General features: G+C 36.7%; 2 protein-coding genes and 1 long non-coding RNA gene across 4 annotated transcripts; all 3 read left to right on the top strand.

Moving 5' to 3' along the window:
- The first annotated feature begins 457 nt into the window (after window positions 1-457).
- On the top strand, window positions 458-11,036 carry LOC128672258 (synaptic vesicle glycoprotein 2B-like). Its single transcript, XM_053749291.2, has 11 exons — window positions 458-558; window positions 876-983; window positions 1,287-1,448; window positions 1,743-1,905; window positions 2,844-2,965; window positions 4,016-4,260; window positions 4,559-4,713; window positions 8,702-8,840; window positions 9,154-9,437; window positions 9,861-9,988; window positions 10,216-11,036. The coding sequence occupies exons 2-11, from the start codon at window positions 896-898 to the stop codon at window positions 10,266-10,268; spliced, it is 1,539 nt and encodes a 512-aa protein (XP_053605266.1). The 5' UTR covers window positions 458-558; window positions 876-895; the 3' UTR covers window positions 10,269-11,036.
- Window positions 4,720-7,552, top strand: LOC135309776 (uncharacterized). Its single transcript, XR_010369980.1, has 2 exons — window positions 4,720-5,787; window positions 6,110-7,552. It is a non-coding gene; the product is annotated as an uncharacterized LOC135309776 (long non-coding RNA).
- Window positions 11,037-11,314: 278 nt separating the features above from the next.
- Window positions 11,315-17,271, top strand: LOC128672259 (solute carrier family 22 member 1-like). 2 transcript variants are annotated; one of them, XM_053749292.1, is made up of 11 exons: window positions 11,315-12,385; window positions 12,491-12,652; window positions 13,267-13,429; window positions 13,988-14,109; window positions 14,587-14,825; window positions 14,932-15,059; window positions 15,296-15,422; window positions 15,686-15,781; window positions 16,090-16,280; window positions 16,478-16,605; window positions 17,137-17,271. In XM_053749292.1, the coding sequence occupies exons 1-11, from the start codon at window positions 12,325-12,327 to the stop codon at window positions 17,217-17,219; spliced, it is 1,500 nt and encodes a 499-aa protein (XP_053605267.1). In that variant the 5' UTR covers window positions 11,315-12,324; the 3' UTR covers window positions 17,220-17,271. The 2 variants fall into 2 exon arrangements, with proteins under 2 accessions (XP_053605267.1, XP_053605268.1); XM_053749293.1 differs by lacking the exon at window positions 15,686-15,781.
- Window positions 17,272-17,349: the final 78 nt, after the last annotated feature.

Here is a 17,349-nt window from a genome sequence, read left to right as displayed (position 1 = left end):
AACGAAATGACTTAGAAATGAGGTAACTTTGAAATGAGGCAATGGCCTTTGTGTTGACTGTCTACATAAGTATTTCATTCGATAATGAATTTTGTGATTTTTCATGACTTCTCTCTATCACATCAGACAAACCGTACGTACTTTGAAAAATTTGATAAGACTTTGGAAGATGCATAATTCAGGAGTTTTCTTCTTGTACCCATGTCTTGGTAACTGAGATAAGGATATTGATGGCATTTAAAATATTTCAAAAAAGTTTATACCATAAATAGAACCTTCGTAAATTATTTCTAAAATAACTACTCGTAACAACTAACAAATACAGACGACAGAAAATCGGCAAGCAAATAATATCGTTCGGTTTGGATAGACGATACGAGACAAACGAAGTAACGGTGACGATGAAACTCTGAGCTCATTGACGACACTCTCCATATATAAAGGAAATTACATTAAGAAAATTAAGTACTGATAAAATTTCAGGGTGCTCTTGTAGACGCATTTGACTTTGGTAAATGGAAAATTTGTAATTTCAGAATAGGTTTCAGTAATATAAAGGTAACGCTTTTCTTTATTATCAAACCATTTATTGTCCTGATATTGCAGTTTAAAATAATTAAGTTATATACAAAATGTTATTCCTGGAAAGGGCTATTATGTAATGCGATATTTTAGGAACTGGCAATATTCTCTCGGCCAAAAGAATATTTTATTTTCAAAAGAATCTATTGGGAGTTTTAATTCCTCTTCTCCTCTTTAATAAGGTTATGTTATAAGTTATATTCTTACTTTACTTAGATTTTTGAGTAGTTTTGTCAACATTAACCCTGAGGATTTTAATGTCCTTTTCATATCATGAATTTGTTTTATTGCAGCTAGTCTTTTCAATTTAGCCATGAGTCAGAAGTTGGTTGTGATCGCGGAAGATGGGAGGCGTGTTCAGTTTAAAAATGCACGGGTCGAAGATGCTTTATCAATCGCAGGTAAACTTTCAGTTCGACTAGCTGTTGCGGTTTTTCACACAAACTTTCAACCACCCTTAGATCACTTTAGGGATTGACGATTTGAAAACAAGGTAAGCTATGTTTGACCTCGGGCGTTTAACTATATCTACTCCAAATTTCATCAAAATCAATCCAGCGGTTCAGCCGTTAACACATGTTAGATAATTTTAGGTACTATTGCATTATGAATATATTTGTATGGAAATACGGATTGTGATAATATTCTCTTGTCAGGTTTAAGTCACAACTAGGGCCTTATTACAATGACTTATTTGATTCCAGGGTTCGGTAAATATAATATCTTCTTGCTGCTACTGTGTAGTTGGATACTGCAAGCCATGGGTATGGATCTGTTCGGGTCCACCTTCGTGATCGCCGCTGCGGTCTGCGATCTTGAGATCAACATGCAACAGCGAGCGTTGCTCACTGCCATGCCTTTAGTAGGTTAGTATTTTGGATCCAATATTTACTTTTCTATTTATCTGACCACGAAATGTGTATTAATTTCCCCTCCATTGTTTGAATCTTCTTACATACAGCCAGCCAAACGTTACCTTCGAGTTCCGCTACTCTTTACTCCGTTTAATCTGTAAGGGATAAATATTAACTACAATATTCTCACTGGTTTGCTTAATTGTAGATTGTGTAGCCTATGAACACACCGTTACTGTGCCCAACCGCGTTAAAACAAAGAAAATGATACGTAAAAAGAAGAAATTAATATATGTGTGTTTCTAGGTGTTGTGGTTGGTGCGCAGCTGTGGGGTTACATCTCGGACACGAAGGGCCGCCGGCTGACGCTCATGCTATCCATGTCCATGGGTTTCGTCTTCGGAGCCGCTAGCAGCTTCGCCGCGGACTGGAGGCTCATGGCCGTGCTTAAACTGTTCTCTTCAACTTTGTAAGTAAGATTAATATTACTGTCTATTTGATTGGAACTCAAACATTTGTCAATCATCCGCTTGATGTATAGCCCTGTAAGAAATTTCTTAAATTTTTCTTTTATTCTAATAGATAATTGTTAAAATGAAACAAAACTAAAAACACTAGATTTTTATTTTTGTAATGCGTATTTTCTATGTTTTTTTCATATTTTTGTTGAAAGAAACCCTTATTTGGTTAAAAATGTGTGTATGATGCTACCTATTATAGAAATGTACATTTAATCCTACTAAACATATTTTACTTATATTATAAATGCGAAAGTTTGTGAGGATGTATGTGTGTAAGTATGTTTATTACTTTTTCACGCAAAATCAACTAGACTGATTGTTATGAAATTTGGTACACAGGTAGAATATAACCTGGAATAACAAATTATCGAATAAAGATCAAGAATACTTTTTATCCCGAAATTCCCAAGAGAGTGAAGCCCCGGTGTGCAGCTAGTAATACAATAAATAAATATACATCTATAGACATGTTTATGAAAACTGTATACAAATAAACTTGTTTACAAATAAGGTATTCTTGTACTACCGGTATTACCGACAACAACAGCAGACAGTCACACGTTTATCGTGCTTACTTTCATTGATAGTAGCTATCTTTGATTAGGTAATGAATATATTTATGTACCTATTTATATACCATATCATAAACTATGTTGTCTAGATAACACAACAATATAGCCAATATTATTTGGACGCGTTAATTGGTTGATTTTTGAAAAAAAAGTAATCTATGTTTGAACAGGAGACTAACTTCATGCATACCAAATTTCATCAAAATCGTTCCTGCGTTTTAGCCGTGAAAGCGGAATAGACAGACAGACAGATAGATAGACAGGCAGACTTTCGAATTTATAAATTAATATAGAAGTATGGATGTCTGTTCCAGTACATCAGCCAGTAATTCGGCCGCGTATGCACTGCTCGGAGAGTGCTGTCCTCTTCGTGTGCGAGGTCGAGCCATGTTACTGGGCACCGTGGCCCTCATGTGTGCCCAGGGAACTGTCGCAGGTACCTATCCTTACATATTATAAAAAGAAGTCTTCCTGTCGCGTCTAAGTATGAACGTGATATACTAAAAAAAATCCGGATGGATTTTTGTACGGTTTTCACCAATAGATAGTGTGATTTCTGAGGAAAGACATTTTAGGTGTATATAATTTAAATAATAGTTAGGCATATAATTTATATAATAATCTGATGAATCACTTTTTGTTAACTATACCAAGTTGCGTCAGTAGCATTAGCTTGAGTAAATTTTAACATTTCTATTCTAATGATGTTTATTTTTAACAAATTTATTACTCTTGTTTGTCTGTTCACGTACATAAAATGTATGTTCTAACTATGATGGTGGCGTCGCCTCATCGTGGGACAGATCGTGAGGTTCCTTCCATCGTGGTTCACGAGTTGACGCAAGAGTTAGCCTCATGCGTCAACTCGTGAACGGTTGCTATTTGGGGGACGGGTCTGTTCGATTTCTGATCACGTGTTCCATCTTATTTAAACAATTACATTGTTACCTTTACCGCCTTCACCTTTTTCACCTGTTTCGATAGACGTAAAGCTAAAATCCTATTGAAAAATATCTTTACCAGCACGTGTTTGGGCTTTCGTGTTGATGATATATTTATTTATTGTTCGCGTTAAAAGTATAACATTAACATATTAATCGTATTTTTATTGTTATACTTAACTACCATTTATTTTTAGTCGATTTTATGACAAATGTAACAAGTAAATAATAACAATTAATTAAAACAAATAAATTTGAAATTCAATGACGACCTCGGCGGCGCAATGGTAAGTTTATTGCCACTGAACCGAGAGGTCCTGAGTTCGATCCCCGGTCGGGTCATGATGGAAAATGATCTTTTTCTGATTGGAACGGGTCTTGGATGTTTATCTATATATGTATTTAAATATAGTATCGTTGAGTTAGCATCCCATAACACAAGTCTCAAACTTACTTTGGGCTAGCTCAATCTGTGTGATTTGTCCTAATATATTTATTTATTTATTTATTTTATGGTAATAAAATGTTATATTTACTCATTATAGGGTTCGCTTATCCTATTCTCCCATTGGATTTCTCCTACTGGATAGACTTTCTCGGCATCAACTATCGGCCGTGGAGACTCCTAGGCCTCGTGATGGCCATGCCCTGCGCCATCACCGCGTGTCTCCTGAACTTGGTCTATGAGAGCCCGAAGTTTCTGGCAGCTCAGGGAAGGTTCGACGAAGCCTTGGCTGTTTTGAAAAACATCTATTCCATCAATGAAGGGAAGGACGCTGATGACTTTCCCGTAAGTGTGTTGCTATGTCTAAATGCTGATATTTTTCTTAAAAAAGAATATTTTAATGATGGTCCGAACTTTTTTTAAAGTTCGAGATTAGGAAGGGCCACAGATCAAGAATAATTTGAACAAAACTAATTTGAGATTATATAAAATTAGACAATACAAAAAGCTAACTTCTTCAGTTCTATAGATACAAACCAACTTAATCATATCTTACATAATATCTTAAAGACCGTTTTCGATCGTTTGCCCGCCATTATAAACGAATTCCATCAAGAACTCGAACAGCTGTTGAATATTGCAGGTGAACATGCTAATATCAGATAAAGAATACCAAGCTACCAAAGGAGATGAATCGCTCTTTAGATCCCTGTGGAACCAAACATTTCCCCTATTCAGACCACCGCTACTCAAGAGGACCCTACATCTCTTCTCTCTAGTCATCATTATCTATGTAACGTAAGTTTTAAAATTGTTTTAAGGTCCCATTTCATTATACCTAGTGATTCCACATGATCAGAATAGAGAATTATTTCGGGTTAACAACCACGATTCACTTTAGGCCTTTATTGCTTTTAGGCGACTTGAATATAATCTGAAATAAAATGCTACAACTGCACTACACACTCGATTAAAAAGAAATTTTGGAAATGTAGTTATAATTTTACCACTTTAATACATTTTTTCTTTATTATAGACATAGAAAACGTTTATTTCTGTTGCCACAGACACTAATAACATTAATAACATTAACATATAAAGCATTAAAACAATATTGATATTACACGTGCATACAAGCATAATGCTAAAAGAATTAGTGTGCTGCAGCAAGGCATAAAGGCCATCACTCAGTGAACTTTCTGCACATTAGTACAAAAACACTGATTTTCAGTTATTGCCATCAATGTAAGCGCGAGCGCTAAGTTATAAAAAAATAATAATTATATTAAGCGGTCTACACACCAAAGCCGCTGACCCGGCGGCACGGATCGCCGGCCCAACCCGCCGGCCTTATTTTGTACAATCATGCCGCCGGCTTGCGCCCGCGCGGGCAAGCCGGCGGGGCAGCATGCCGATGCCGACGGCATCCCTCTCCACTCACTCAGTCAGTTGCCCGCCGGCTTTCATAGAGTAGTGACGTATCACTTATTCATTCTCTGTTGTTGTGAAGTGTCGGCACTTTTATTTTTATCAACTAACCAATATGGAGTGGGACGATGCAACAGTTATAAAACTAATAGACCTCTATCATTTAAAAGAAATATTATGGAACCCAAAAAACCGTGACTACAAAAGCCGGCCAAAGCGTTACGACGCATTTAATGAAATTGCCAGTGAATTTGCTACTGATGTTCCGGAAATCGAGAGAAAGATAAAAAATTTAACTAGTCATTATTACCGAGAGAAAAAAAAGAAGATAATTCAAATAAGTCTGGTGCGGGTACTGATGGTATTTATCATAGTAAATGGTTTGCCTACAAATCACTAAATTTTCTGCGGAACAAAAATGTGCCTACTGGAACCACCGATACTGTAAGTAAAGATATATTTTTTTTTTATTTATAATCAGGCAACTAGGGCCCCATAGACATATAATTATAATATTAGTTTATTTATTAGTGTATCTTGGTATTTACATTTTAACCCTTTCCCGGGCATTGGCAAAATAGTTGCCACTCAGGTAAAAAAAATGTGTTTGAAAAAAAAGTAATTGAAATGTTGAAGACTTATTCAGTGCCTTTAATAAAATCCATAATAAAAAAATACACAATAAATGTTGATTTTGACTAGAGATACTTATTTATTTTTTATTAAATTAAAGTAAAACGTCAGTCTTTTTCGTCTTTTTTCGCAGGACACACCGTCGACGAGCCACGATTCACAATCGAGACGAGAATCACAATCAAATCAAAATGATTTACCACAGATGTCACCAGGAGATTCACAATCAAATCATAATGATTTACCACAGATGTCGCCAGAAAATACAACTTGGCAACGAAATAAACGTCCTAAAATCAACCCTAATAAAGAGTTGATATCCGAAGCATTGAATATTATGAAGAATGTCTCCCAACGACCAAATGTGACAAAAGATGAGGATGGTTTATTTGGAGATTATATTGCGGGTCAGTTAAGACAAATGGATCGACAAATGAAAGCTATTGTGAGACATCGGATCAACAATATAATATTTGAAGCCGAAACTGGATATAGATCCGATACATTTACGGATTTTGCAAGACCAAGTAGTGTTTCTAGTTCACACAGTCATCCAGGATACTATACAGCATCTTCACTACAACAGGCGGTTGTAAGCCCTTCTACAAATAACTTAACTTCTTCTGAATACTCTGCCCAAACAAACTCAGATCCACAAACAATTCAACCTTCGTCACTAGAAACATTTGCTGAAGAATACCTAGCTCTAAATCCTTCTGATAGTGTTATAAAGTAATCTTCAAAATATGTTATAAATATTTAATTTTCTTTTTGGTATAATAAAGGTAGCTATAGGTAGCCCCATTAAAGTTAAATTTAAAATTAGTGTTGACTATTCCCTTCACACGAGTAGAGCTTGACATATGTGCGTAAGGAATAGCAAGGTTTTAATTTTAGTTTAGTGACACTTCTACCAATAGTTAATATCATGTTATTGGTTTACAAAAACACATTTCTTATTTTGTTTAAAATTTTATTATACGAATCACAATAAAAGTGTATCTCACTGTGTAATTTACGATTTTAGATTTAATGGATAATACATGGAACTACTTTAATGATTAAAAATAATATTGATTATATGAGTTGAGTTATTGGTTATATTGCCATTCTAATCCTCCGACACTAGAAAGAAAATAATGAGTCAACTCCACTCTTGTATCCTCAGCGGTCACTGTAGTATCCGAGGTTTGATTGTCTTCTCCTGACATATTATCTAAGCAACTGTCGTTTTCAAGATGTCTACGCCATTCACCGGGAAAGATTTCTCCTTGATTATTTTCAGTATCGTATTCATTTTGCTGAGTTGCAGCGGTTCGTTTGATATAATTAAATAAATGTATACACGCCAAAGTTACAGTAGTAGCTTTTTCTGGGATTAGCTGAATAGGTCTATGAAAAATCTTAAATTTGTGTGTTAACTGCCCAAACACGTTTTCAACTACTCTTCGCCCTCGACATACGCGATAGTTAAAAACCCTCTTAGATGATCCCATTGTGTGATTACCATCATAAGCCTTTATAATATGGGGTTGCAGAGGAAACGCGTCATCACCCAAAAAAAAATACGGTACTGGTAGATTCCTTCCGGGTAAAGGGGTTTTATGTGGTATATTCAATTCATTATCATTTAACAATCGACATAATGCTGAATTATTAAAAACCCCACCATCTGAAATCCGACCCTGACATCCCACATTAGCGTACAAAAAGTTGTAATCAGCATCTACCAAAGCAAAGAGCACAATACTGAAATATTTTTTATAGTTTATATAATCACTTCCACTTTTTGGGGGACATTGAAGTTTTATGTGTTTCCCATCCATTGACCCAAGACAATTGGGTATTTGCCATCTTTTTAAATATTCATCTGCAATTTCTCTCCATCCTTCCTGACTCCTTGGAATTTTCACATAATCTGAAAGTCCTTCAACTAAAGCATCACATACTTCAGGAATAATGCTTGAAATTAGTTGAGGAGATACTTTAAAGACGTCGCACAGGCTACTAAAAGAATTTCCTGAGCTTAGGTATTTTAACGTTATTGACAATCTTTCTACTGGTGAAACTGCTTTTCTGTAATTTGTGTCTTGTTTAGCTATTTTGTGTCCAACAATATTCAGTAAATATTCAAAGTCGGTACTGGTTAATGACAGGAAAGTCTTAAAAGAAATGGGTTTGTATAGAACCAAGTCGTCTTCCCTTAAATCACTTAATCTTTGACAAGTACTGTATTTATTGCGACTCATTAAACTTGGCCTAACCCAACACTTTCGTGTGTTGAGGGATCCACCGATAATAACTCCACAAACTGCTATTATTAAATCACTGTTATCGTCCTCCTCCATGTCAATCTGAAAATACTACTTCTGAATTATTCGCAACACACACGTCCAATCTCTACGACTATTTGGCAATTACTAGAACACCACATGCCGCGGCTGTCGTGCCGCCGGTATTGCCGCCGGCAAAGTCGTTCGGCTTGGACATTCTGAAGCCGCCGGGTTAACCCGCCGGCACTAAGCCGCCGGGCTGTGCCGCCGGGTCAGCGGCTTTGGTGTGTAGACCGCTTTATGCTAATACCACGAATTCATTCATCAAAGTTTGTGGAAAGTTATTGTAGAAAACCAAAATAGTTCCAAAGTAGGATAGTTATTCATTATAACTTCAAAATTTATTATCTTTTTTTAAACCAAAGATTTAGTAACTATGTTCTTAATGTTAGTGGCAGCGGCTTCATCCTTTGGCTGCCTTACATCATGAACAGCTTGTTCACGCTGGAGGCCGGTGAAGGCAGCGGCATGAACATCTGTAATGTTATAGCGTACTCTGCTGACCACCAGGAGATTAATGTCAATGGAACTGTAAGGCTTATTAATTTTTATTTGATTTTTTTACTTCGTGTTTGTTTGTGGCCATAGATGAGAAGAACAATTCATATTTATCTCAGAAATAGCGAAAAGTTAGGTGAACTCTACCGACCTTATTTTGTACTTTATACTTAGAGAAGACTATTTCAAAATATTTTTCACTATATTTGAGAAAGTAAAATTTTGGAAATTAATTTCATGTTCGTATTTCTGTTCCTAATTTTTAAGAGATTGATTGATTTCATTAATGCAGTTACTACGATAGCTATTGTTACATAAGTTTTAAGAACATTTTATTTTTTTCCAGATAACAGTCTGCAACGACACGATCCAGCCTTTGACCCTGATCTCAGCCATTTGTTACGGAGCTCTAGCCAGCTCCTGCACCTTGGTTATGTCTCTCACCTGCGGCAGTAGAAAGCGTATCGGCATCATGTTTATATTGACGATATCCGCGTGCTCGGCTGTCTTGATGAACATAGTTCACGTGCCGATGGCTGGTGGCGTCTTCTTCTGCTTCTTTTTAATCTCAGCTGTCACTATGGGCATACTGAGTGTGTATTTTGTGGAGGTGTACCCTACATCTTTGACGTAAGTCTGTGAAATTAATACCAACATCTATATAAATATTACGTAGTTGTAAATTCTGTAAGGGTGTTACAATTAACGTGGTAGTTGATATAGTCTACTCTAAGGTGTCACACGTACACGATCGTCAAATTAGCACCGGGTTAGATGCGATCAACATATTTTTGGCATTATCTATTTAAAATTTGGGCTGGCTATCTAAATACTGTTTTGAAGTTATTATGCCCAGTGAACTACCACCTCGTATTCTGATATCTTTGGAACTATCAATAGTACGGTTTGGTATTGTAGTTATTTTGGATTAGTATACAAAAACTTATGTGACACAAAAATGATTCGAACCTGGGACCTTTTGATTCACTGATTCATCACCTATTCACGCTTACTCGACGACCTATGGTAAATCTATGAGTATTTATCTTTCAGTGGCATGGTGTCATGCTTGGCAGTTATGGTGGGGCGGACGTCTGCCTTCTTTGGCGCCAATGCTATTGGAGCTCTCATCTCCTACGACTGTGAGACCACCTTCTACGGGTGGGCTGCTCTGCTCATGTGTAAGTAACTGAGAATCTTATTATACGACTGCATGAATGTGAAGTGTTATGTTTGCATGTTATCTGAGTTTCTTACCACCATTGATTAGTCTTCACAGATTTAAATGTGCCAGCTAATTTAAATTGCTTTTGTTATCTCGGGTGACTTAAGCTGTGTTATTTCTAATATATGTAACGTATAAATATCGAAATATATATGTTTCATAAATGTTTGTTTTGGTAAACAGGTGCAGTGGTAATCGCGTGGTTCCTGCCAAAAGACAAAAAGACCGAGAAATGAAGATATTAGTCCTAATTCTAAGTATACCTAATACCTAACTAAATATAGCTCCTAAACCTATAGGTATAAGACTGAATAGGGATTTTACATAGATCGACAATGTTCCTGCTAGTTTAGAACTAATTTATGATCAAGTACTGAATTATAACTGAACCACAAAATAATTGGATTGAAAAAATATAAAAGCAAAAATCTTACTAGTTAAGTTTGGATGCATAATTTGTGGAAGTAAAAATTTATGAAGTAAGAAGAGTTTGACCGATTTTGAAAGTCTGATATCAGGATCTTGGGCTTGATATTTATTTATTTATTTTCTTTTTGGAAAACTAACAAACTAATTACATAAGTAGAACAAAATAAATTGACACTAATTAAATTGAACAATTATAAGTTTTCACTGACATATAGTTACATTGACACGAAGATATCATCGATAAATAACAGCATGTAATTATATTTATATTGTACACTGATGATGAAGCGATGTACTTAATATATCTATATTTATATCTTAATATAATATATTTAGGGTCCGGTACAAGTTTGTTTCTGTTCAATTATTGTTAAAATTAAACTATCATTGAATTGGAGCCTACTTAATGAGTTGTTTGCAATAAAAGAGAATAAAACGCGAATGAAATTTTGAATTTTGAAAACTTGTGAAATTTGTGTTGAAACATTGTGATTCTGCTTTCTACTGATTTATTATTTAAACATAGACACTTAGTTAATGTAACTACCTAAGTACATGCTTTATTTTAATAAATATACTCAATGAAATCGAACGAAATCAGCATGTTTTTATTTTAGGTTATTTTCTTATGGTTGTTGGTTCTTATTTCTTTAGGTTATTTTAGGTTATATCTCTGGTTGCCTGTCGACTGCGTTAAGATGAAGTCTTTTTTGATTTTTTGTCGTCATTAAGTGATGTATATCATCCTAAATTGAATAAAGAATTCGAAATTTGGAATTTGAATTTGAAAATTTGAATAAACCGAACAAAAATATAAATATGATGGTGCATGTAATAAATATACTTACATACGTAGTTAATTGCTTTGTGATTGCCACTATCGCCACCACCACTGCACAATCTACCTCCTGCCGGCTTGATAACCAAAATAACCTGTAAGAATTTATCACACCATACAATATTTTATTGCAGTCATTTGTGTAATGTTTTACAATAGGAAATACTATATGACGCACGGTAGAGTATCAGTCAAATTCGTAAAGTATGTAAAGTAGGGCATGACACTTGGCTAGAAGAGAAAACCATCGATGGGCCAAAGCAGTGAAGAGTGGTGGCCGAGACAGGGAGACCAGTTAGTAAAACCACCAGCTGCTGGTCAGATGACATTGTTAGGATCACGAGAAAGCGATGGATGAGACTGGCACAGGACCGAACAAAGTGACGTCAGTGAAAAATGGGAGGTGATGTAGGCTGAAAATGTTGATGATGATTAAGAAGGTTTTATTCAAGATCATATTAAAAAACTAATAAGTTAACGATTTTAATATGGCTTTTATCGTCAAATAGTCATATGCATCGAGTCTTTGGCATCAGTATAGAAATCATGTTGTTTTAAAACGGCTAACTCTCTTTTTCTCAGCTGAGCGTTTTACCGGTTGCTTCATCAACTGTGAGCTGTTGAAAATTTCTCTCTTCTCTGATGCTTGATATTGTGAGTGACTTAGCTCCATTAAAACATTCTACTTTTAGTCATTCCCTTACAAGACTTGTCCACATTTTAACTTAGTATTATTAATCGGACAGTTTAAGCATCTCGGTAAGCAATAAAGATAGGCTTTCGATAAGGAATATCGACAAAGCCGAGATCATATAATTTTACAATTTAATAATCTTTTGATATCAATATTTTGGACATAAACAAATAACAGTCGGCAACGCCTCTCTAAAAAAACTCCGCGAACTTGGACCACAGATAACATGTCTTTTTATATTTAGATGGATAGAAATTTAGTACTTTGTTATTATATATCTTAGTGGGTGCTTTGGTAAGTAAAGTTTGTGATATTGTGGAATCGAATCATAATGACACCAAGCATAAAAGATGGAAAAGCTGTACCTTTTGAAATTGCTTTGGACCAAACTGGTAAGTGATTTTTGATAACAATATGTTAATTAATATTTCAGCAGTATTAGTCAGTTGAACGGCTTTTTTGTGTTATGTCCCTTGTTTCCCAAACTTGCTTTTCAGGTTTCGGCTGGTACAGCGGCATCCTCACAGCATTGGCCGGGATGACCATTATCTCGTTCATGTGGATCTCCACTGCCACGTCCATCATCATCCCATCTAGCGTCTGCGAGCTCAACACCACCAGCGCTCAGCAGGGGCTGATGGCCGCGGCTCCTGTTGTCAGTAAGAATTGTAGTGTCTATGCCACCACTATCTGTGCACGATGACATGTAAATACCCGCGCTTCACCCAAGTGGAAATCCAAGGAAGAGATGTGTTTACGTCCGATACCGAGTTTATTTACAAACAGTCCGGCGCAAACCCATCCTAAACCTTGGGTTTGCGCTCCACTTTTTTGAGCTAGCCCCAAAGTAAGTTCGAGACTTGTGTTATGGGATACTAACTCAACGATACTATATTTTATAACATATACATATATAGATAAACATCCAAGACCCAGACCAATCAGAAAAAGATCATTTTCCATTATGACCCGACAGGGGATCGAACCCGGGACCTCTCGGTACACAGGCAAGCACATTACCAATGCGCCACCGGGGCCGTCAAATGACTTTCGCGAGGTCGCCAATGGACTGATAAACAAAGGATATCGAAGTGTACCGTGCGAAGTGGAGGAGAAAGGGCGGAACCAGAGCACCGATACTCTATGCATGATGAAGAAATCAGAAAAAAGGATTAGATAACACACCAATAAACTTCATAAACGCCAAGAAATTAGTTTATTAAGGATGGCAAATTTATCTATCCTTTTTAAATTGTGTTCCCTTTGTTTCCAGGGTCAGTGATGGGAGCAGCAGCTTGGGGCTACCTCGCGGACCGGCGCGGCAGGCGCAAGATGCTGATGTGGTCTCTCTTCCTTGGATCCACGGTCAATGCCCTCGCTTCTCTATCTGTGAACTGGATCATGCTGATGATCCTTCAGTTTCTAGCTACTGCTATGTGAGTCGTTCAATGTTCTTGCTTAATTTTTGTGTGATATTTCCTCACTGGTTCCACGGACATTGCTCTCTTTTCACTGTCAATGAATTAGCAATTAAAAGTAAAATGTGGCCGTCCTCCAGAAGCCTGGACACAAACCATAAATAAAGCGACCTATTCAAGTGAAAAGACAACACACAACCGTACGCAGTGGCTCAAAATTACTAAGGGACCCGAAACAAATTAGGATAAAGCAAGGGGTAAAAAGAAGAAGTAGGTCTATCTGTACGTTCTTTTTATAGTTTAATTGTACGGTACGAAATATATTTAAATATACGTACGCGTTCGCGTACGTGCGGTATTTAAATATTCGGCAGCCTTATCATTCTTATCTCAAGGCATGTTACTATTATAATTTTTAAATACTTGATTGTATTTATGACATCTTCTTTCTCATATTTTTAAAATCTTGGCCGGGATGGGAACACACCCGCTATTTATTACACCATTTATATCTGCACAGTACTGCTTCGCTATTTACAAGTATATTATTACCATGCATTATGTATATAATTCCAGGGTAGCAGGCCAGTACGTGATCTCCATGACCCTGCTCAGTGAGAGCGTGCCGATGGCCAAGCGAAACGTGTTGGTGTTACTAGTCAATAGCATCTTCATGCTCGCTCAGGGACTTATGGCCGGTGAGTATAAAAACCTATGCTTAGTTGACGGTGACAACCATAGATAAAATAAATATATTTTATCTATGGTAACAGCATCTGAGTGAGGAGTGGCGAATCGGTGATATCAGTAGTAATATATATAATTCAAATAGTTTTCTTGAAGCACATGCTCAACTTATTTTATAATTATTCCACCATTTTCAAATTTTCGAAACTACAACAGATAACAACATACTTTGTTTGAAAATATTTGCTGAAACTTCAAACGAACTAAGTAGTGTGACTTCTTTTTCTTATTTGAGAGCTATTATGCCCTTATTGCTTCCCAACTTTGGGCTGTACACTTCAGATCTTAATCTCAGATCGAAATTATGCTTGCCTTCTCTTTCACATAGCTTATCGATAACAAAACTTAGTACTACTAAGAAATTCAATACTAAATTGTTACAGAAACTCTTTCTCTCTATCTGTCTGCTAAGTTATTTATCATTCCAGCCAGCGCTATACCCATAATGCGTCTACCTTTTTCCTACCACCTCCCTGCCCTTGACATCTACTGGAACTCCTGGCGGACGGTCCTGCTGATCTACTCCGTCCCCAGTCTGATCTGTCTCTGCTGGCTATACTGCATGAAGGAGAGCCCCAAATTTGTCCTCGTAAACGGTGACGAACTCGGCGCAATCAAGATATTGAAAGTTATTCACAAGATTAACAAGAATAAAAATGAACTTGAGGTAATTTAGATATTTATCTTCAGGTTATTTGTGTTTTTCCTCCTGCTTGAAGATCGTATAAGATTCTAGGTCTGATGTTGGTCTTTCTCATGATAAAAATTTTCAGGTGGCAGGACTGATTCGACCCGACGGCGAGCAAACCTCACTGTCAGCAAAGGAGCAGATGCGGCCGCTGTTCAGAAGACCACTGCTGAAGACAGTGGTGATTATGACGACGTTGCTCATTTTCCAACTGTAAAACATTCTTCTTACGCGGTTGCCTATTCTTCACCTCGGGCTATTAACTACATCTATTTCAAATTTCATCAACATCGGTACAGCTGTTTAGCTATGAAAGATAGACGCATTTATGATTTTTATTTTTTTAATAATATTAGTATTATAGATATACAAGTATTCATTTAATACTCTATTATCATTTTATCCGTATTATCCTTGTAATCTATAAAAAAATACTACTTAATTTGCAGAAATGGTCCGTTCATCATCTGGTTGCCCCGCATTGCGGACCAGTTCATGACCATCTTGCAATCAGGGGAGAGCGACGGGCTCACCCTCTGCAAGATCATCGAGCTCAGCTTGGTCACCCCCAGTGATGTAAGAATTTGCTTCTTCGTCTTGTTTGAGAAACCCTCTTGTAGCTGCTAGAACATTAAAATGAATTTCCCTTCTTCATTTCACACAAATTGATAAATCATCAACAAAAAAGAAAAAAGTGTAGACCAGGGTTTCTTTCTTCAACTGTTTTCTTTAGCAGCGACACTGTCATTGGATAATAGAAATAGTAGGTACTACATACAGAGTTCTCCTACTAATTCCATGGAATGATTTTCCTCATTATCTGTTATTCCTCTGTACAGCCTAATGCCGTGCCGTGTGCGCTGAATGAGACTGCATTGATGCTTGTGTTGATCGTGGGAGTGTTCCAGTGCGCAGCCAACGTGATTGTTAGCCTTGTAATGAATTTTATCAATACTTTTAAATTATCCTATAACTAGTTAATAAATAGTTCCAAATTCTAAAGTTAATGGATCAGTTGCAATTGTAGCAAGGTCAATACGCGCGACATTTCTCTCTATTATCGCTAAGACTAGGCTATAAGTGTATAGTATATATAAGATATCGGGATGGGGATAATGAACGATATATGTTCAGTCCAAAAAGTTTCACCAGATTTTGACCTGCAAAGAATCATTTTTGCAGGTCTGCATAGCATCAGCTATTGTATAATACTATGTTTGATTTCATCATTTTTGTTTTTCAGTTGGTCGACATGGTGGGCCGCCGTAACATGGTGATGATCGTGACTTCCATCTGCGGGTTGGCAGGGATCCTGGTCAATTTGGTGCCTAATGCCATAGCCAGTGCTGCGCTGTTTGTCCTTAACCTGGTCGGCCAGCTGACCTTGGGGTTATATACTGCTATTTCTGTCGCGATCATACCAACACAACTTAGGTAACCAACTACTTCATCTTCTTTTTCTATCTGTGGACGTCGTAGGGATAACAAGCCTGATTCTTTATACATCATGTCCAGAGTAGGTTAGGCAGGAGATAGATCAAAAAACAGTCGATTCTTCAAAAAAGATTTTTTTTTAAAAGATTGTTTTACGAAAGGATGATAGAGACATTGCAAATAAACCTTAATTTCAGGGCCATGGCCATCGCCCTGTCGATCACCGCCGACCGCATCTGCACCTTCGCCAGTGTTCAGATCCTGAACTACTTACTGGAGAACTACTGCGAAGTGGGCTTCTACGTGTACTCCGCTATCTTCGCTTGTAAGTATACTTTAAGTTACTTTTCCAACCAATGTTGTAGATATGTAGTCCGTGGAATTCGTACGTGGGGAATAACAAACATGTGCTTTGCTAGCTGATATACAATAATAGCAAAAAAAGGTTGTAGTCAGGCAGTCGGCGGCTGGTTGTAAAAATGACAGCCGAATCATTCTAACCCGGGGCTCCACGGCTTAACAGCATAGGCCTGAATGCAACTAGGAACACGCGACTTTTCCAAACCAATAAATGGCATTCGATTCACTGGCCAGTAGACGCATACACATTAATGAACTAAATATTCCAACAGAGGTGACAATACTAATTTGTATGCTCTTTTCATTGCGCTAATAACCCTATTGTAACCCTATTGTATTTTTAATAGGGTTGATTTTACCATAGATTTCTTAGACCTTCAAGGGGTTGCCATTTAAGTTTTAGATGTATTTTAGATGTAACTTTTTCTTATTCATAAGCTAATGTTCTACTAGTCTATCCTTACAAAATTAAAGAAAACATTATTTTTTGTTTCAGCTTCAGCCTTAGTAGCATATTTACTGCCAGATGACAGACGTAGAAAACCACACGCTAGAAATATCATTATTTCTAAGCTATGATCACGGAAAGTTTAGACATGACAACAAAAGACCTATAAAGGGTCAGAGAAGAGGTCTAAGATGTCGTCTTCCTTTTAAATAAATATGAATCTATTTAAAACGAAGTTTAGAATGTGAAAAAATGTGATGT

Source organism: Plodia interpunctella, chromosome 9 (genome assembly GCF_027563975.2).
Source record: "Plodia interpunctella isolate USDA-ARS_2022_Savannah chromosome 9, ilPloInte3.2, whole genome shotgun sequence".
Lineage (NCBI taxonomy): Eukaryota > Metazoa > Arthropoda > Insecta > Lepidoptera > Pyralidae > Plodia > Plodia interpunctella.
The sequence above is the reverse complement of the archived record's forward strand: the minus strand, read 5'-3'. Positions and strand labels throughout refer to the sequence as shown.